The sequence below is a fragment of the Botryllus schlosseri genome, chromosome 13 (genome assembly GCF_051294905.1).
Source record: "Botryllus schlosseri isolate E-star chromosome 13, Bs_hap1, whole genome shotgun sequence".
Taxonomy (NCBI): Eukaryota; Metazoa; Chordata; class Ascidiacea; order Stolidobranchia; family Styelidae; genus Botryllus; species Botryllus schlosseri.
This window is the reverse complement of record NC_137248.1, coordinates 2,523,906-2,546,722: the sequence shown is the minus strand read 5'-3', so window position 1 is coordinate 2,546,722 and position 22,817 is coordinate 2,523,906. Positions and strand designations below refer to the sequence as shown.

Sequence of the window (22,817 nt, the reverse complement as noted above, 5' to 3'; positions counted from 1 at the left end):
TGGTCGGTCTGCAGTTGTGTTAGGAACAGTCTGCACAATTTAGTTGACAATGAGGACACACGGACAGGTGTGGTAATAAATTATTTGCACCGTTCTTCAAGGTTTGAAATATCAGGGCTGAGCGCAATGTTGTGATCACTGGAATTTGAATTGAGAGTAAATTTTAATGATTCATTCGAGTTCTGAAATTATACGCTCTTTGCTGAGACTAAGAGTGAATGTCGATAGTATTTTCCACTGTGGAAGCCTTGAAACTGTTAGTATCACAGCATACAAATCATATAGTGCACAGCTGTGCACGTTAGTGGGAATGACATTTGCGAAATCGTGATTCAGCGTTGGCAAAAAGTGCTGTGAAATGACAATATATTCTTTGTTATAGCATAAAAGCTACATATTTGAACTCTCTACATGATAGGCCTACATACTGTTATAATGCCATAATGAGTGATACTTGACTGTTGACTCGACTCAAAGCCTATATAGTATAGTACGATAGTCGATTCAGAAGCAAATCACTCGTATGTAGGCCTACTTGATTTTGCCCAACCGTAATCAGGATGACTGATTAAATCAAAATCACTACTTACAGTTTATTTTTTTGTCTTTATCAAGCGAATCACATTGAATCTATAGTTCCATATGTGTTTCAAGTTGTGAGAAAAAATATCAGTTGAAGTTGTGTCGTGATGCAAGCGACGTTGGAATTACCACATTCTGCCGGAATATCAAACAAAGTGGAGTCCTCAGAGCAACAACATTCGACGGCCAGAACGGTGTGTCCCAACCTCACCAGTCTGTTGGAACAAAATCGACCCGGTTTTCAAATTTTCACTCAAGCGCCTCTACACAGCAACCCTGCAGATATGAACCGTGTCATGAAATACCAAACGTATCAGCAAGCTGTCCCGGTGGGACACAGTGTGCCGGCCCAAGACAGCCTGCTGGATGTACTTTACAAGCCGCACGATGCTCAGTTGATGACGACATCTGGAGTGTCACTTCCGATCATATCAGGAACTTCATTTCATCCGCAAGGACAAATTTTTCAGCAGCCATTGTACAGCACGAATGAACTATCACAAAACGTCAACGCACAAGTTTTATCCCAAGTCCCTACGGTTGCTGTTATCAACAGTCCGCAGCAAAACACGGCTAGTTTACCAGCGGCCCCTGGGCCACCAAATAACCAAGTCACTATTTCGGAAACGAATGTGACTACGATGCATGAAGGCACTGACGTTTTTCCGTGGATGTTCCAAAGTGCCAACTCTCACCACATGCCGGACTCTGTGGAGCAAATGGACGTTTCAAATCCAGTTAGCTTGGCACAGGTCGGGCACCAGCCATCCGTCATAGCACCTGCTATTATTGGTAACATGCCGGGACACTTCCAACTGGATAACAACCATGACATTGCTTCAGCCATGCAGGAGTTTAATCAAGCCATGATTACAGTTAGCTTGAAAAAACAATTGTCCACGCCCTACGATCCTCAAAGTGATTTGTATCGAAATGATTCCAATGAACATGTGTCATATGCAAACTTAACTTCAACTACAGTATCACCCACAAAGTCTGTGTATTCGTCACTAGAAAAACCGGTGCTTACAAAAACATCATCAAAAATGAATCCACCTTCGACCTACACGGTAGATCTGGAGCCTCTCGGTATCAGCACGCAATCGTTTAGTTCTGTACCTGTCAGTAATCAGCCACATCATGCTATGCCCATGTTTAGCTCATTAGGTGATCATCATGGTTCCATAAAACAAGTTTCAAGTTCTAGTGATTTACAAAACCTCGGTAACGTATTGGAAGATTTGCTAGGTTCCGATTCCAGATCTCATGAGGAAAGTTATGTATCCATTCTCAACGATAATGGAATTACGATGCAAACACATTCGAATATTAATAATCCAATGCCAATGCATCATACGCAAAACGGTAATGCACAGGCACCTGGTGTTTCACCGATAAAAACCGAACCTATGACACCTACCGGGGCGTCTACGTCGACATCTAATTCAATCCTACAAGACCAAACAAAGACAGACACACCGTCAAGCTCTACGCAACAAAACTCCGGAACGTTAGCACATTTGATCACCTTGAATTCCGATCAAAATAAGGGCGGTGAGACTCCTTTGTTTATCGCCCTTGGTGGTGCGTTAATTCCTGTAAGAATCGCACAGCTACAAGTTCCTAACGCACTAACTACTAACGATAACGGTGCAGTTAATAACCAGAGTGTGGGTGATGGAAAAGGGGGCAAAGACTTTGTAAAAATAGCCCCGTTACCGGTGTTATCTGCTCAACAAGGAAGCTGTATTATGATAGCCGGTATTGCTATCACGAATCCAGGGGGTAACATCGCAATCAAAACTGTACAAGGTGACGCAAAAGACTCTAAAAAGGCAAACGATAATGAAAGCTTGAGAATCCATGTCTGCGATTACCCAAATTGCGGCAAAAGTTATACGAAAAGCTCGCATCTAAAAGCGCATTACCGAAGGCACACTGGAGAAAAACCATTTGTGTGTAAGCATCCATCATGTGGTTGGAAATTTTCAAGATCTGATGAACTAGCGCGGCATAAGCGCTCACACGATGGAATCAAACCATATGAGTGTCCAGTTTGTGAGAAAAAGTTTTCTCGGTCCGATCACTTGGCCAAACATGTAAAAATTCATAAGTAAGTGGTTTTGTGTGTGTTTTGATTTTATGCATTTGTTGACCCGTTATTTCTGACCAGGAACGGAAAATTGCAAAAAAACACTATTCGCAGAAACACAGTGGTACCAGTGGCAGCGAAAACGGATCATAACATACACGTGGTCAAGATGGAGCAATCTTCAAGTAGCTCAACCATGTATTTTAATCCTTCAGCTCACCAGCAATGAATATATATGCAATAATAGGTATGTAATATTTGATGTATATTCTCATCATCTCCGCATGCAAGTTTATTGTGAAATGTTGATGAAATTGTGAACCTCCGTGTATGACAGTTCCAGAGGTGGTCAGTAACGAAGTACTTCTACTTTTTCAAAGTACTCAAGTAGTTTCCCTCTACTTCTGGTACTTACTCAAGTAGATCTGATTTTCGCTACTTCTACTTGGTAATTTTTTGTGATCTACTTACTTACTTTTCGCTATTTTCAGTTTGTCAAGTAGAAGTAGTTTAATCCTTTAATCAGGAAGATAGCCTGGGGAATATCGGGGCTGTTTTCACGGAGTATCAACATTTCATTTTCATAAAAGTTGAGTAAAGCCAAAAATTTTCGTCGCGCTACGCGCTCAGTGGATACGGAGTAGCCAGTATGATTTCACGAAAGTATCGGTGAATATAATTTGGGTAGCGGGTTGACGTGGTTCCGTTCACCCTTCGCCCACCGTCGCCCTTTGCCCATATGGAATATTTCACCAGAGTATATATAGCTCATCATAATGTTTGAAACTGATGTTTCGCAATCTAGCATTTACTTATCATATCGTAATCTTGCAGTCCATGGCGTGTCCTAATCTGGAAAAGTGAACTCTGACTTTTTTAGTTTTAGAGCTGTTTTAGCATACCACCTTTGAAACTTTCTTTCTTTCAACATGAAATACATATTCCGCTTTTAGAAGTAGTATTTAGCCTATATTTCACTTTCAATGCCCAGTTGAGCTCAAATCATTATCAGTTATTTTGTCTCGATAACATGCCATGTTGAAGTATAAAAGCAAGTGTAGTAATGCCTTCAATTTCCAGAAATAAAGCTACACAATATGGCATTTTCACGATCCACCATATTTTGTATTCACGTTTACTAATCGCGCAAAGTGCTGACACCGTATCCTATATAACTTCTCCGCATTGCTCTTCGACTTCACCACGGGCCTTATAATATGGAGGAGGGCGCCATACCATGATATTTTCTAGAACGATTTCTATTTCGATTAAATAGAGGATTCGTATCGCATTTCCATATGAATACTATCATTTTCATCCCATGATGCGGACGAATGCTTATGCTGTCGAAAATTGAATACCTCCTGGTATACATCAATATGAATCAAGCTAGGCACCTTTCGCATTGCTCAATATGCACCTTTGGACAATCCATGTGAACGAATTACGATCGTTTTCACAACTACTTACTTACTTGAGTAGATTTGAAGTCAGTCAATTCTACTTCTACTTCAAGTAGTTTTAGGTTGCTTATGGAAGAAGTACTTCTACTCGTACTTGAGTAGATTTTTTCGTCGCTACTTCTACTTCTACTTGAGTAGCTTTCTTGACTACTTTGACCACCTCTGGACAGTTCTCAAAAAAATCAATTACATTATTTTGTAATGATTACTTTTGCAATGAAGTTTGATACAAAATGATGAATTTTTGAGACTCGGGTTATTGTGATCACGTGTCAAAAATGTCTGTTCTCGCCAATATCATGTCTGAGTCGCGAATCTGACTGGATAACTAGATAATTGTAGTTGTCTAATTAGATTAATTGAATGCCATTAATTAATTTTTTTGTGCTATTGTGCGAAATGAGCCAATCTTACTGTACAGATGTAACTTGTTATTATTATGATCATGACAATGAACTCTGATTTGTTATGAACTGAACATCATTCAAGTTTTCTTGAATTCAGTGATTCTTATCTAATATGGGTAAAATATATTTCTAATTCTAATCTAATTTGCAAATCCTGGAAATTTTCTACTTGTCAAGTGTGTCACAAATCCCAAAGAATGGCGAGCCATCACGCTATATTCTTATTTTCTGCAAGGTCATAGTGTCAATAGGAAGGTTCTTTGTTGTTGTGTGTCATCAACGACTGCTCATTAAATTCACCGATCTTAACATAAGCTACTAGGGCTAGCGTATTAGGGCAGTTATGATTACATCAGTATCACAGCCCTGACTAGATTGTGATTTAGTATCACATTCTCTGTTTGAAATGATATCCATGTCCTCGCTGATGCTAAATATGCATTCAATCCTCATACACTGATTTTCTGAAGACACATCTCAGCGTGTTCGGATTGAAATTTTTCCATTACTGTAAGATAGGTGTTGTGATTTTACATTTCTGATTATGTGATAATGCAAGATTTCTACTTAATGATTGATTTTCTGTATGACTTGGAATTGTTATTAGCCAAAAATTATAATTATGATGTAATGGGTAAATGCATAGACATGGTGACTATGCAATTAGACTCTTTATATTCTGTGCGACACTGACCTCATTTTTTGATAACTTCCCATTCGAATATCTCATTACCGGTACCTAGATTCTCTCAGTTTCATGTATAAATTTGTAAAAGCTACATATCTCGAAATTCTGAGTATTTTATGTGACTACAGTTTGGATTAATCGGTTTCCTATGACCAACTTCAAGAAGCTTTATGGTATTTTAATAATGATATTTATATCTGCAAAACTTACCTGTGGTGTTTCCTGCAGATCAATAGGGGTAGTCCAATTCTATGATAACTGTCAATGCCATTCGCGCTTGAAAAGAATTTTGAATTTACAATCAAGACCTATCATAGATAGATATCACATTGTGTCTATGAACAATGAACATGAGTAACCTTGTACTACATGACGTAGTAGATACTTCCGTAATCTCACAGCTGAGGTTTTGAGAGTCTTTCACAGAAACATACCAGTATCTTCTTTCCTATAAAATGTTGACAATCCAAACTTAATCCAGAGTTGGGCAACAAGAAAATTTCCACCTTCTCCAAATTAGATTAAAATTTGAGTTATGGCTACATTTTTTTACTATATTAGACTAGAATTAGAATCATAGCTGTGCAGTTCTTTTTCCAGATTAAATTAGAATCACTGAATTCGCGAAAACTTGGAAAATAAATCAAGTTCAGGTCATATCAAGTCAGAGTCCATCCTCATAAGCACGAGAACGGCAAATGTATGTACACATCGAACACTGTACAGTAAGCTATCTTGTTTTCCAAGTCTGTAACCTATTCAATTGTTGTGTCTAAACCAGTGGTTCTCAAACTGGGGGAGGGGAGTGAAAGAACGAGAAAGGGGCACGAAGCTGCAGTCAACTTGAAAATTTTTTTCGCGCGATCTACCTCAAGTTCTTAGTTATTGCTCTGTGTATAGTCCGACTTTCATTTTTGATAATTCTCTCATCAAAAATCATCACATTCCAAACCAGCAAACTATCCTTTAGAATTGCTAGCACGAAACTGTATAGTATGAGTACATGTAATCAGTAATTTTGGCCCTCTTGCGGAATAGTAGATTATTTCATTATAGCAACAATCTTTTCAAGATACCTACATTACTTTTTGTAGGCATAATTGGAATATATGCAGTCTGCTCCAAGTATACTTGTAATTGTGTCATGATCATAACACATTGCTTCACTTAGTATCCAGAGCTGATATAATTAGATCCCTAAGGGCCTACAATGATTTAACTTCCGGATTACCATTTAGTAACTACCCATTTTGTTTGGTAAGTTGCCGAACCCATAGCATTATGCAATCGCGGCACGGTTCTTGATTCTTCGACATAGCTGCAAACCGCAGACTTCGCGGAATTATCGCGCAATGCGGATGTCATTGGCGTAGTTCTTACACTGTGCAAGGCTGCGGTCTTGTTATTGCGTTTGCAAAATTGATTACATCGCATAGGCATGCCGTATCAGTCATGTACTGCGAGCTGGCAATGTAATTCCAGCGCTAATTTAGTCCGTTTATGACACGTGAATCTCGAACAGTAGCTTGATTACGTAGCGGGCTTAAACCACGAAATCGACTTCACCTCTGGAGGTATTTCGTAGGCACAGCGTTGTCGCGCGAGACGTGACGTGATCAGGTTACTCCGTGTCACGTACTTCACCCGATTTTGCCGAATTCCCTGAATTAGTAACAAGTCTAATTTTAAATCAACCCCGCCTTGGTGGTCTAGCGCATTTTGATATTCGATAGCCCTCGCTCTTGTCAGCATATGCATTGTTCTGACAATTCGTCGTATTATCTGTAAGTAGTACATTGATGATCCATCCGTCGCCTGGATTATTCGAACTTTCAAGCTGGTAACGTCATATTTGGTGATACGGTTGATATTGTTGATACACAATGCTCATTTCAATTCTTTACCAGTTGCTGATGATTACCCCTGATGTGTGTCAGCCGAAATTAATTGTGTTATAGATCTTAATATGGATGCATCATTCGATCGATTTTTGTTTCAGATTTCGTCTTTCATCTCCGCCGACGCCGCGACTCGAACGCTACATAGAATATATTTATGCTCGATAATTTTTACTGTTTTTATTTTGAATTAGGCGGATATAATGACCGTGCTTGATTAGTTGCTACTGTCCCCTGCCACTCGTGTATTATTAGTATTCCGCATTCACTTTTTTTACGTCGATTTAGTTTAATTGTCGCGAATCGGGCACGTTCATTTAGTATGTTCCATAAATCAACGATTTTAGTTTTCGTAATGCATTGTCTGAAAATGTGTGGGCGATATGCGTTTTGATATGTTGGAATTTTTCTTGTGGTGGCTTTGTGCGACTCTCGTTGTTCCAATAAAAGCATCGGGCGTGCATCGACAGCATTGTTGTAGACTAGGGACATTGAGGGTGTGATTAAGGTATGGTCTTACTGGCGTAGCCTTGATTTAGTTTGTGCAGTGCTCTGTAACCGGTATTTACCAAAATACGCATGGGGCGTACCAGTATACGAAGGGATGCATGAGAAACTTGCCAAGCAAAGGTTTAAATCCTACGGGTGAAGTTCGAGAAGGTCCTGGAATTTGTACTAAGTAACCATGCTCTGAAACGGGACGACGGTAAAGGTGATCCCGATGTGTTTACGCCGAAAAGGGTGCGTGAGTTAGTCACTCCAACTCTAAGTGTTCATCACCCAAGAAGGATGAAGGGCATTGGTTTAGTGTACGGTTACCATGCGTCCTCTTTTTTGAAAGTATGTCCTCGGAGGACGGCCTAATGTCCTCTGTTTTGAGGATTTTGGTTAAATATATGGCAAATTTGACTGAGATACAGTAAATCAACACTGAAGTAACGCTGCGGCGGCTATTTCGGGAGCTGAGCCGTAAAGTTGACCTTTTTTTAAAACGACAACGGACCACAAAGTGCAGAAAATTTACCATTTTTTTCAGTATTTTTCTTAGGTATTGCAAGTGTGAAAATTTGAAAAGGTGTCCACTTTTCGAATTTCCAAAATATACTAATCGTAGTTGAGTGTGTTTAGTAGAGTTGCACGATGACAGCGAAGCGTATTTTTCAATTGTTCAAAAATATTCCGTATTTAACGTGGACAACAAAGGACACCCCCCGAAACATATCACCTCTGCAGACGACGAGAGTTAGTGGACGAAGAAGCGCTCGATGATGCCGCATTCAATCAATTTAAAACATCAGCCATCCCCCACATCTCGGTAAACAACTTTGACGAAAAATTTGTAGAGTTTATGTCTGCTATCAAATCACTGCTGGAACAATTTGCACCTCTACAGCGCCTTTCGAGAAGTCAAAGAAAATTGAAGCGAAATCCGTGGATGACCACAAATCTGATTCAACTCATCCGTAAACGTAACCGGTGGCATAACCGAATAGACACCAAGAACTGCCCAGAACATGAACGAGAAAGATTTCGACGTTTCAGGAATCGCACCGTGCATCTCATTTCCAAGGCAAAAGCAAAGTACAATGAGAGATTTTTCAACAGACACATAAAGGACACTCGAAAAACATGGTCAGGACTTAACTCTCTCCTACATCGAAAAAAAGGCCATAAGTCTGTTTCGGAAATTGTGAATTCGGATACCGGAAACAAACTTTCAGACCCGGCGGCCATCGCGAATCACTTCAATGAATATTTTTGTAACGTAGGCCCAAATATTGCTTCTTCTATTACAAAACCTGTGTCGGCCAGGTCAGAGGTGAGATCGATATCCCAGTCAATTGTGCTTGAACCTACGACCAAATACGAAGTAGAAGTAGCCATCCACAAACTGAAATCGCACAAGGCCGACGGCTATGACCAAATCCCATCATGGTTTTTAAAAATGATAAGCCTGCATATCGGTCAATATATGGCCCGTTTTTTCAACTTCATGATAGAAAATGGAGTCTACCCAAGCTATCTAAAAAAAGCCAGAGTAGTCCCTGTACACAAAGCTGGGGATAGAACTAATGTCACCAACTACCGTCCGATATCCGTTCTCCCATGCATCGGGATTGTATTCGAAAAGTTGCTCCTCTCCCGCCTGTCCTCATTCCTCGCCAAAATGTCTGTCATTTCCCCTCAACAATTTGGCTTCCGAAACAAACACCAAACCGCTCATGCCCTCCTAACAGTGGCCGAACAGTACTATGATATCTCAGAGAAGCGAAATGTGGGATGTAGCATTTTTCTCGACCTAAAAAAAGCGTTTGACTGCGTAGACCATAAAATTCTCATCTCGAAATTGGCGCGTTACGGACTTCGGGGCCCACAACTTGAGCTCATGAAAAGTTACCTCACTGGACGCCAACAAATGGTTGCGATCTCAAACACCTTGTCCTCTCCTCACCCGGTGACCTGTGGTGTGCCCCAGGGCTCAGTACTTGGACCGGTCCTTTTCACCTTATATGTCAACGACATTTTTGAAACCTCCTCACTGAACACCACACTGTTCGCTGATGATACTCACCTCCTCTCTTCCGCATCTTCGATGGCAGAGCTGGATGCCCTGACTGGTGACCAAATGCCCAAAGTCCACGAGTGGACGGCCCAGAACAACCTTTGCATAAACGCCTCGAAATCGCAATTGCTGACAGTCAATTCAAAAAATAACCTAACCGTTAATATCGCTGGTCAGCCCGTTTCCAACACAGATAATGCCAAATATCTCGGAGTTTTACTGGACTCGAACATGTCCTGGAAGAGTCATATTCAGTCCCTAGAAACTAAATTATCACCGAAGTGCGGCCTGTTCTACAGCCTTGGGCGCTTCATGCCAGCATGGGTTCTCCTGATACTCTTTAAATCCTTAATCCAATCGAAGTTACATTATGGCATCCTCTGTTGGGGGGCTGCCAGTAAAACTGCACTCAAGCCACTGCAGAAACTACAGCATAAAGTGCTCCGAATCATAGCTAGGGCCCCAAAGGGGCCTGGCTGCCCATCCAATAAGTCGCTGCTGAAGAGATTCGGCGTCCTAAACATAGAAGATATGCGGAAACTAGAAATCGCCAAGTTTATGTATCAGTTTCACTGCGGTCGTTGCCCAAAATATTTCAATGACTTCTTTACCTCTGAATCAAAAGCGCACAAGTACAACACACGCGCGTCCACGTCGTCCAAATATCATATGATCGACCGAAAAGATCATCGCTCCATCAAATATGCCGGACCTGATGTGTGGAACAGTATCCCGCCGGCCATCCGACAGTCGACGAGCATGTCCACATTCAAGTCGAAATACAAGCAATTACTACTAAATAAATACAGTCCATCCTCAAGATTACCGGACCACGACTGACCTATCGATCTCGCTTCCCATGACATGCCGCCCTATTTCTTGTCGCTTTCTTTTTCTATACTGTATTCTTTACTTTCATTCAGTGTGCATGCCTCCTCTTTACTACGCCTAGGCCAAGGTGGGTGTCCGATTCCATTGACAAATCCAAGTCGCTTCGACATCTTCCTGTCTATTCATTGTATCGCATTTTTTGTGGTGTATTGAACTGATAAAATTGCTAATAAACCAATGATGATGATGATGACATGGACAACAACATGATATAAGTATGTGGCGTAGCCGCTAGCCAGACGGACAAAAGGCACTTTCACTTCAATCTTTTGTTTGCGACATTGTAACGACATCTTTGTTCGTGACGTTTCTGCCTCTGCGTGAAACGGTCTGCCTCTACAATTTTTCATTGCGGATTCGTCCTTGGCTATGCGTTGGGCTCTGATCCGCAGCAGAAATGATCAACGCAGTCACCGAAGCTACTCCAGTCGAAGTTCGGATTTACGTGTAAACTGCATGACCCTGCAGTAGAAGTCGTACGGTTTCAAAAGGTACTCGACTAGGTTTATACATCTGAGTTGAGAATTTGGCGAACAGCAGTTGCCTGGAGGAGTACACCTGCAAAACAATGATGTAGCGAATAATGCAAGAAGCCCCACGGGGGCCTGGATGTGCATGTGCAACTGACAAATCGCTTCTCAAAAGATTTGGTGTTCTAAAAAGCTAGAAATTGCCAAGTTTATGTATCAGTTCCATTGCGGTCGATGTCCCTCAAATTTCAACGACTACTTCACCTCGGAGTCAAAAGCTCACAACTACAGCACACGCGCGTCAACGAAGAACAACTACCATATGATCGGGGCGGAATACAAGAAAGCGCATTACGCTCTATCAAGTATGCCGGAACAGCATCTCGCCGCTATCCGACAGTCGTCGAGCATGTCCGCATTCAAGTCGAAATACAAACAATTTCTTCTAAATGAATACTAGTCAGCCTTCAGGATTACCGGCCGGACCACGACCTAACATCGACCTCGCCTTCCGCCACATGCCACCTCATTTTGTCGCTTGCGTCTTATATATTCTCTACATTACTTTTAATTCAGTGTGCATGCCTCTCCTTTACTTCGCCTAGGCCAAGGTCGGGTGTCTGATCTTAAAGACTACTCCAAGTTGTCTGTCGTCGTCTGTCTTCTAGGCGCAAAGTATTGAATGGTATATTTCGCCAGCGAGCTTGTCCTCAACTGTGACCCCCTTTGCCTGGACAATATTTATGCAGTTCCTACTGAATCAATATTAGTAACCAGCGTTTGAGAATATAGGTTTGTGTCTGGAAAGACGTTGTGAACACAGATGAAGTCACAATAATGGTCGAATAATACGGTGACTGCTGAAAGCGTCTCCGCCAGGCCTTTCATGGCTACAAGCGCGAACGAATAAGTAATAATAATAAACTTCACTCAGCCGTTCCGGCTGCATGCTGTTCTAGTTTTGTTGTCATTTATCGATGCGTAATGTTAATAACACTATGCACACATATTTTTAATACATCTGACATAATATGTACTCTGATATGAACAGGAGTTCTATACATAATTATTTTGCATCGAAAATTTGGAAACACTAGTGTATGTAATAATAAGATATGGTTGAAATTGAAATCGAACAAAATTTGAACCAATACTACTAGGTACCGAACCGAACACAAATTTGTACAGACCCGTTTTACCCGGATCCAGCATATATTGCTGACCGTAGATTAGTAATCTATATATGTCAGTAGACTATAGTATAGAGATGCACGGAGGCTAGTCGAAGAAGTTTTTGTATTTTCATCCAACAATGATCAAATCCGAATCTTCTAATATCCAAACCGGATATTTAACCGGATTCGTTAAGTTTGCAAGAGTTGGTTTTCCGCGAGTGTTTGCTTCATTTCTGGCATTAGCGCTGTGTTTGCTAGGCTTGTTATTTGCTGGAATTCCTTATTAACCTATTGGATATGAACAACGTACAGCGGGACGGCACTCACGTTCGCATAGTAGAGGTCAGGCAAGGTATAAGTCAAACGAAAGACTCTGAAATGCTGGGGGCTGATGGAGATTTGAGAGGGATCAGCGACGAAGACGATTCTCTTGGAGAAGACGACGGCTTTGGGACTAATTTGATGCACGATGGAGGCATAGAGGTAATCTATACGAATTTTGCGATATAGTTTAATAGTTACTTGGTACCGTGGTGTAAACATCTGATCGAATTTGTGAAATGTTTTATGCTCGAATTTCAATTGTTAACTAATTTCGGATTTTGCTGAAAATTTCCGCTGTAGAACTGCATAGTGCGGAACATTTTACATTCTAATGCTTATGAGAAAGAACTCTATTTGTTGTTTCTTCCTAATTGTGTATTTAATCTGATTTCCAAGCGAATCGAGCAATTCTAATTACGGTACTGCGACTGCCTAATTTAGAGGAGCTGAAAACTGAAAATTTTATAGTTTTCCAACGTTGACAGATTCTGCCATATTATGTATTTGGATGACTTTTGTAATTCATTTATGCTCTTCTCGCAGGACGAAATTGCTGTGTCCTTGAACGCATCTGGCACCATGCCTGGTCTAGCTGCGGCTGCGGCTGTTGTAACATCCCGACGAAGACAAACGATTCACAAATTTGAGACAAATCCATCTACGCGTAAACGTCAATACACGAGGTTGCTGCGGAAATTAAAACACATCATGCAGGAGTTCTGTACGAGATGCGGGCAACAGGCAGCTTTGCTTTGCGTGTCGCCGGGGAAGGAAAATCCAAGCGTGAAGGTCTTTGGGGCGTCTCCTTTGGATCAAGTTGTGAGTTAAATTTATCTTATTCATCCCTATACCTAACTCATTGTTAACGTGAATACCGTACAGAAGTGGTGATCACGTGATAATCCATCAATTTTAAGGGAAACATCTATTAGCGATGGTCCATTGTCGTGGACAATAGACTCAGATTTTATCGATTATTAGATCTAAATTCAGTACATGACAGATGCGATTAATAATCTGCTACTTGGCTACTTGTTGAACTATGACCTCTGCTAAGTTCTATATGTCAAACTCCCCAAAAAACTTACGTCTCCCTTAAGACATAGCCTACTGGAATTGATGTAGGCCTATGGAATATATTAATATTGGTGCCGTGAGACTGAGAGAGTTCCTTGACTTACGGTAGTTGTAAGCAAATATTGTCGCTGTGGCATTAAAGTAGCTTATGTCCATTTTTTGAATTTTGAGATCTATTTTTCAAATTGATAGAAAATCTAGTTTTTGTACAAATTTTCACATATTTTTTGCCATATCTTGACTATGTTTATGTTCGTCACATCGTTTTAAAGTTGATCATGGCCGAAAGAAAATGAAGCTTTATATGAACCAAGTTTTCTCGAAATGTGTAAAATCGACATAGGCTGCTTTGATTCCACATTGACGACATAGTTGTATGCATTCTCGAATCTCCATTAGCTATTGCGTTCTTCAAATAGCAGGTTGCAATCAGTCATCCACCGTTTTTTTCTTTCTATGTTATTTCTTCTCATTAGATGTTATACAGTGTACCATTATATGCTAGTTTACTTGGTAGCGAGTGTATATTTGCTTATCTCCTGGGTTACGGCTTTACATGAAGGTCTCAAGTATCATATCGCCGGCACCCGTCTGTATTGATACACAAATAGCTACAAACTGTATGTGTTCCTGGTTTTTACATACCGGTACTCAATTTCTTTGTTGTTACTGTTCTGGCAGAAGACGCAGTTTCTATGTCTACGCTGTGTGCTGCAAGCATACTTGAGCAACTAGACGATTCATGTCCCTTTCCCAGGTGAGAGGATGCCAGAATATGATACTCCGGGACTTGGAGAAGCAGCTGCAGGAAAAAGCCCCGCCTTGCAACACCCGATCTCAGGAACACTTGTTTGAATTGCCTGCGCTAATCATCGACGGAATTCCCACTACTTTAGAAAAAATGAATCAGGTTAGGAGCGATATTCTGACTCGTTCCCATCTGACAGCATTTCACTGTAAATCTGGTAGAACATTGTGCGTCAGGGTCGTACGAAAGTAACCGTTTTTTGCAAATTTTTGCGGCAATTTGATCAAATTGGTTGGCTAAAAGATAACGTTGCACACCAAATGTGGCTCAATTCCGACTAGCAGGTGTGAAACTACTGGAATTTAACAATTTTGAATTTATTATAAAAAAAAATTAAAATTATATTTTTTAGGTTATACCGTCTACCCCATGACATTGTTAATGAGTTTTCTGCAAAAATGATACAAAACAAATTAAGTGCAATTAGCACCCGCAGAAGCGAAGTTATTTGAGTTTTTCGCTAATAATTCTGGGATTACCGACAGTGGCCACAGTCGATGCATTTCTAGTCCAAAATTTGTTATACGTCGTTACTTTCTACAACTTACCGATTTCATGAAGTTGACATAAAAATTTGAAAAAAATTTCTTATAAATAAATACAAAATTTTCAAATTCCTGTAGCTTTACTTGTACTAGCGAGCCAAATTTTTAGCCAACCTAACATTTTATCAAATTTGAAATTTTTTTTTAACAAGATCTAAGATTGGTAAAATCATTCTGAAAAAGTTTTACGAACTATAGCTCATCTTGGAAAAATATTTGTTGCAAATGCCATAATCGAGAACTCGTCAAGTAGAAAATTAGCAACTGGTGCTCTGATATTGTCGCAGGCTCAGCTTCGTATGTTTATCCCGGAAATGTTGAAATACTCCACGGGTCGCGGAAAGCCGGGGTGGGGCCGGGACTCGACCAGACCGGTGTGGTGGCCCGGCGACGTACCGTGGGCCAACGTCAGACGCGACGTACGGACGGACACACAAAAATTGAAGGCAAGATTTCATTACGCGTTTTCGTGATTTATATAGACAGAGGATACGATTGTTGATAGCCTATACAATGTTCTTTCCCATTGTCTACTAGTTTACTGACGATTACCCCTGACGAGTGTCAGTCGAAAATATTCGGGCTCATTTCAATATGAATACACTGTCCAATGTACAGAGGTGGACAGTAACAATTTTAACAAAGTACTACTTTTCTGGAGTAGCCTACTCAAGTAGGTTTTCCCTACTGGTACTTAGTTATTTAATCAAGAGGTGCTGTTTTCAGACTACTTCCAATTTTGCTTAGCAGTTTTCAGTTTTCCATGCAAAACTATTTACTATTTACACTTTTGCTTTTGTATGGTGGAAAGTCGTTTTGGGGTTGGTTACTTGGTTTGTATAGATTGATCTTGTTGATAAAATTATTGTACCGAAAAAAAGTGTTAGGTCTGTAGACTATTTGCACTTCTACTCGAACAGTGTACTTTTACAATGTCAATTTTGTAAAGTATGAAAGGTTTCGGGAGATCTTGCACCGGCTTTCTGAGTGAAATCGTCTTAACAACCGAGGGGAATAGCCCCTGTATCCAGACTTGGGCAACTAGGTAATTCTTAGGACTCGTTCAGGTTTCGTATATCAGGGCAGGTGATCGAAAAGCAGGCCCGTAAACTGTCTTATCTGTATCATTTAACACAGGGGTGTCAAACATCCGGCCCGCGGGCCGCATCCGGCCCGCCAGACCATTTCATCCGGCCCGCGAAGCTATTTTGAAAAATGGCTGTATTATTCAGCACATTTCTTACAAATGTTGAGATTTTTTGTATGAAGTATTATAATCAAATAATCCCTAAGATAGCAAATATCGAGTATGTTCAATTGTTCATTGGTCACATCATGACAATCGGACAGTGGTGTTGTGGTTTCACCCTAGTCACCATCAGCAAGGAAAAGCCGTCATGTACTTCCATTCCGCGAAGGCAAAAAATGCACACTCAATTGCGATTTTTATGGAAAAATGGACTAAAAAGTAGTTAACCACAGAAGTGAAACCGCCATAGTGAGAAACCGGTATTTGCAGGTTATATGGAAAATGTAATTATTACACACAAATATAATTCAAATATCTGTGGACGGGCTGGACGCACTCCCAATTTCGCTTATATAAATGACTTAACAGAACCTCACGATATCACGAATCACGATATAATAGTAATGAACCAGCTTCAATATATATCTCGTATTCCTCATAACACAAAAACACATACACATGAGGTTTATCGTCCGCAAAGCTACTCTTTTCGCAGTTTATAATACCATATTTAACCAGTCATAATCTCATCTAATCTCATCTCATCTCTTCTAATTCCATTGTTCGCTAATAAAGGTGTTGCTAGAGTAGAACCCTATGATCCGGTATAAGGTAATATATTATTGTGTAGGCTCAATAATCAAGTATTCAAGCAAAAAACAAGGGTATGGAATTTCAATCATTTGAATGGTCCGGCCCGCGACGCAATTTGAGTTTGACACCCCTGATTTAACATGTTTACAGTGAGAAAAATTTGTATATTATGAATCCGGGGCCTTGATATTGAGTTGGACCTGACTCGAAGTCGATAGTGAACCATAAACACTATGACTTGAACTCGAGTCACAACACTATGGATTGAACTCGACCCTCTATGACTAGCTGACTTGGACTCGGACTTGACTAGAGTCAAAACTATACGAGTCAATATCGACTTCTGATTCGCAACCTTGCGACTTGGTTACAACCCTGCTTTAAACTGGTAAAATGCCCACCAACGCTATACTGGGTGTGACATAGCACATATCTTGATGACTTGTTTTTGACGCGGCCAGGTGCCTTGGACGCGCGCTCTGAGACAAATCGTGTGCAACTGTTACAAGCATCACGGCCGTGAGGATTTACTAAACTGTTTCCCGGACGAAGGTCAGCACGAAGACGCCAGAAATGACAGATCGAGAAGGTAAATTTACGTTTTTAAAGTTGTTATTGTGATGTACGTTAGGGTTGTTCAAAAATATTCACTGATTAAATTGTCAAATTGCATAAAGAAACGCTGCACACCAACTTTTGCTCTGTTCCAACCGATAGATGTGACCGCACAGGAGTTTGAAAATTTGAAAAAAATTCACTGTCATCCAGGGTTGTTATGACTCGAGTCATGACTCGACTCGAGTTACAATTTTCTGATGACTCGACTTGACTCAAGTCATTTTCACAAAATACGGAAATGACTCCACTCGACTCGACTCAATCTGTGTATTGACTCGACGTGGACTCGAGTCATTACGCATGACTCGAACCAAGTCATATGACTCGAGACTCAGACGGCCATGACCGACATTTCGTTGTAATTTCGAAGAATAGTAAAGCAACCACACTATTGGGATTTCGTCTATTGGTACTGGTACTTGAAAATGCGACCAGAAACTGGTGAAAGGGAGGAAAAGTAGTATATTGTAAATGCGAACCATTCGATATCACCGAACACAGTTATAATAAGTGGGTTTAACAAGACTTTAACTGGAAACTAAGCAGTCAAAACAATGACTTGGTCTCGGACTCGAGTCATAATACCATGACTCGGACTTGGACTTGACTTGGCGGCGAATTGAAAACGACTCGACTTGACTCGAGTCAAAACTATAAAATAGAGATTTACTTGTGACTCGGAGCCTTGTGACTTGGCTGCAACCCCGCTGTGATTTCTTACAGGGGATACTGCAACGTGGCGGCTGCCAGGCCCACGTCGCACGTGGACGTGACCCCGCCTACTCTCGTGCAAACTGTGCAAAACTCTGATGGATCGGTTTCATTAATTCAGGTAACCTTGTGTTGATTTTGCTATTTTGCGGTCAAATTTTTAGTGACATATTCACCATTTTGTTCAACCACTTATTTCCATCCAAACTTGTTTTTAGATTGACTCTGGGCAGACTATAGCGACGATAACGCAAGATCAGACAGGACAAGCTGTAGCCACGTTGGCCAACGACGGGATAGACGGACCGTTGGCGGTGACCATGCAGCAGGTAATGTACGGCAGTCCCAATGGAATACAATTGAATTACATATTCACAATAACATATGCCCGAATATTTTCGGCTGACACTCTTCCATCCTTCAATACCGTATCGATTTAAAATTTGATGTTTTTTTTCTCTACCTCATTGGCGATTGTCCAGCCTGCATTTTGGAATTGAGATGTGTATTTGGCGGATTTGACGCGGGCCAACGGTTCAGAAACACTGCCCTGTACCAGAGTTAGACAATCAAGAGATTTTCAGATTTTCCAAATCATATTAGAAGTCAAATTATGCCCACGGTACACAGTATATTCTAAATTAGACTAGAATTAGAATTATAGCTAGACATTTTTCCGAGTTGGATTAGTACTAGAATTATGCCTACACTGTTTCATTTCTCAGAGTTAGATTAGAATTAGAGTTACTGAATTTGCAAATTTTAGAATTAGAACGAAGTGATATTTCATAAATTAGATAGAGTTGAATTACCAGCGATTTGCTCCAATTAGTCTAGTTAGACTACTAGAATTATGTAGTTGTCCAAGTCTGCTGTGTACCAATGCGCTATCTTGTCGCCAGGGTTGTAACCAAGTCGCAAGGTTCCGAGTCACAAGTCAAGTTTTAAGTCGTCATTTCCAATTCACCACCGAGTCATTGTGTTGTGAGTTGAGTCCGAGTCAAAGTATTTGCGTTCAGATTTGAGTTCAATCCACTCCAAACCACTTTTTCACCTCTCCTAGAGTGATATAGTATGGCTCGCATTCATAATATCATAATTTTCCTTAGTCCTAACAGTTTCTGGCCATATTTTCCAAGTATCAGGACTGATAGACGAAATACCAATCATGTGGTGACTTTACTATTGGAAGTTACAATGAAATGTCTGTCTTGGCTGTCCTGGCCTGGAGTCATCCACATGATACTGCAAGTTTGGCGCGATTGAAAAATATAACGGCCTGCTTTCGCATTACCATTCTCGACATATCACTGCAACGCGATCTACGGTTTCCGCAGGTGAACGGGCAGCATTGGGCGCTCACGACCACAGACAACCAGCACGGTATAACTGCGATACCCACTGTCATTGAAAGCAATCATTCGGAAGGCGGCGTGTTGGCTTCCGTAGACCAAGACCAACCAGTTGTGATATCGGCTAACGGAGACAACCTCGGAATGCTTGAACAAAAAGGAAAGCAGGGTCAGGAGCAACTGCACGATAACTCTGACCACATTGGATTTGCTTTGAGCAACGAGGTTTGCCAGGTAACTAAGCTAATATCTCGCATCGGTATTGATTTTAGCATTGAGTACAAGGTTTCATGTTAAAATCTGTAGCCTATCCAGATAGTAGGACTATGCCAGGATTTTTCGTCGACTAGGCTTGACTCGAGTCAAGCTGACTACCAAAAGAATTACTGCAAAAATCAAATTACAAAACTCTGGACTGTACACAACAATTCCAGTTTTGTAGATATACAAAGTTTTTTTGAAATCTCGGGTAACTAACTTATGATTAGCGCTGAGCGCAATTATCTGAGTCCTTAAATCCGAATCTGGTGTTAATTTTAATGATTCGAGTCAGTTGGTGAAAGATCATGCTATTTTCCATTGTAAATGTCTTGAAACCTCGATTGGTGGTATCTAGGCATGCGAAACATATGCTACGAAGCTATGCACGTTAGCGAAAATCACATATATGTAATGTCGTAATTGACCCACAGCGTTGTTATGAAGTGCAGTGTAATAGGCATGGTCGAAAAAATCCAATTTAATATGTGAATGTTTATGTGGTGTAAAATTGGCATTATATTCTTTGCGGTAGCGAAAATGTACATATTTGAACTTCATGTAAACTTGAATAATATATTCCTATAAAGTAAAGCCGAATATTTTCGGCTGACACCCGTCAGGGGTAATTGCCAGCAACTAGTAGAGATTTCAAAAGAACATTGTATCTCAACAATCGTAGCACCAAATATGACGTCGCCGGCATAAAAGACATCGTATTATTCATATTTGTTGATACCGGAGTTTTCGTGTAGCAAAAAGGGTAATTTTAACAACTAGTTCACTTGTTGAAGCAAAGGTTTTGATGTGGGCCGTCTCAAATCGATGTATATATGTAAGCATGAAATTTGCAGAAATATGACGTAAATAGTCAATTTTTTATCATCAAACAAACTTTTTTCCTTTTCCAAACGACTTGCAAATATTGTGACGTTAAAATGTTCGCTTTAACGTTTCAATCGTATTTTTTTCAGTCTGTAGCAGCCTTGCAAGGTTCGTCTCATCCATCAGTCAGTAGGATCATATTATCGACATCGTCTGATGTTCTTGAGGAACATGGCTCGACAGGTGAATTATATTTCGGTTCGGTCCAATCCTGTCGTATAAACTTTTATATATTTCATTTGCAGCAATGGTCCATATACCTGTTTCCGTTTATGAGAAGATCGCGAGTAGTATACAGGTGGGTGGCATGTGCAGAGGCTAAGCAAGTGAAAAATTTTCAACTTTTCCAAGGTCGATCAGAGTTAGGATTGTGGCTACACGGTTAGAATTGCTAAATTTGCAAAAACTTGGAAATTGAATTATATTCCGAATAAGGAATACCGGCATTTTGCTGTAATTAGTCCGATTAGACAACTAGAACCAAACAAATGTTATTTATTTAATTTAATAATATAATAGTGTTGACAATAATTATATAATTTTATTTGATTGCATTCGATAGGATCCCAGCCTTGCTGGTGTCGGCCGCAGGTCACCGGAAGATCAGCTGGGCCAGCACGACGCGATGGACATGGACACAGGGCAAGGCTCACCCGGCGATGTAAACTTGGATTCTCTTCGCGTCGACGCCTGACTTGCCAGCCAAATGTGTATAGCCTTTTCTTACTGCTGCTACTATTTTTTTTGTTCATGCATACGAACATTCTACTATTCGTTCTCCATTGTGTCATGTCTGATTTTGTTGGCCGGAATTATTGATTTAAGTTATTTTGAAGACTTGGGAGTTTGTGATACTGTGGTGGGCACTAGGGAAGCGGTGTTTTTCATTTTTCTGCGGGACTCGTGAGAAAAGTGGTTGAATGGGGGCTTGATAGTTAGACAGACTGAAGTTTGTTTTCAAAATAAGTGAAAAGAATTGAGTTAATGTTAGCCAGTGGTACGACCGTTTAGTGATCAAATAAGCTGGTCGTGCGCAGGCTTACGAATCCAGAGTTGTGTTGTAAAAAGTCTGTTGTAATGATATGTAAAACATAGGGTACCATACGTCCTCCTTTTAGAAGAAATGTCCAAAAAGATCACGAAAGATGTTAAATTTTGGCATAAAAGCTAAACGACGAGTTACGTGGGAGTCCTATCTGAGAAATTAACTTTTTTTAGTCAAGAACTAGATTTCCAGTAAAGATTTCAAAATCATCTGTTCTCAATTACGGTAAACTATCTTTTATGGTTTGAAAAAAGCGTCCTCCTTTTCCGATTCCAGGATTTGGTAATTGGTAACCCGAGTTACCATACCACACGTCCTTCTTATTAGGAGGATTTATCCTCTCTTTTCGGGAAATCGACTATGTTCTCCTGATTGCGATAAAACGAAGATATACAAAGGCATTGAAGCGACTTGGAGTAGTCTTTTAATATAACACCCACCTCAGCCTAGCTAGAACCCGTAGATAAAGGACAAGAATAAATTGCACATGCATACAGCACGAAAAGTATCAGGAGATAATTAACGAATGACGCGCGACGACAACCTTGAAAGCACAACGCAACGGTAGTAGAGGTCGATATGCAGGATAGAGGTTACATAATCTAGGCAGCTTATTATGTTATCTGGTAAGGGGATCACATTGATGAAGCAACTCTACAAAACACGATTCGCACTGAATATGTTTCAGTGGTAATCTCATCATCATCATCATTGGTTTATTAGCAATTTTATCAGTTCAATACACCACAAAAATGCGATACAATGAAAAGACAGGAAGATGTCGAAGCGACAAGGAGTAGTCTATGGAATCTGACACCCACCTTGGCCTAGGCGATGTAAAGAGGAGGCATGCACTGATGCACACTGAATGAAAGTAAAGAAGATAGTATAGAGAAAGAATGCGACAAGAAATAGGGCGGCATGTCATGGGAAGCGAGATCGATAGGTCAGTCGTGGTCCGGTAATCTTGAGGATGGACTGTATTTATTTAGTAGTAATTGCTTGTATTATCGACTTGAATGTGGACATGCTCGTCGACTGTCGGATGGCCGGCGGGATACTGTTCCACACATCAGGTCCGGCATATTTGATGGAGCGATGATCTTTTCGGTCGATCATATG

At 40.5% G+C, this 22,817-nt stretch overlaps 2 protein-coding genes across 2 annotated transcripts; both read left to right on the top strand.

The window, feature by feature from the left end:
• The first annotated feature begins 577 nt into the window (after positions 1-577).
• LOC145454369 (uncharacterized) lies at positions 578-7,597 on the top strand. The gene is made up of 3 exons (XM_080332368.1): positions 578-2,695; positions 2,756-2,921; positions 7,232-7,597. Exons 1-2 carry the CDS (start codon positions 690-692, stop codon positions 2,901-2,903), a joined length of 2,154 nt encoding a protein of 717 aa, XP_080188494.1. The 5' UTR covers positions 578-689; the 3' UTR covers positions 2,904-2,921; positions 7,232-7,597.
• Positions 7,598-12,419: 4,822 nt separating this feature from the next.
• LOC145454370 (nuclear respiratory factor 1-like) lies at positions 12,420-21,485 on the top strand. Its single transcript, XM_080332369.1, has 11 exons — positions 12,420-12,712; positions 13,097-13,372; positions 14,388-14,540; positions 15,271-15,429; positions 17,288-17,415; positions 18,168-18,276; positions 18,374-18,484; positions 19,493-19,741; positions 20,740-20,833; positions 20,896-20,948; positions 21,213-21,485. The coding sequence occupies exons 1-11, from the start codon at positions 12,527-12,529 to the stop codon at positions 21,342-21,344; spliced, it is 1,650 nt and encodes a 549-aa protein (XP_080188495.1). The 5' UTR covers positions 12,420-12,526; the 3' UTR covers positions 21,345-21,485.
• The last annotated feature ends 1,332 nt before the right edge of the window (positions 21,486-22,817 follow it).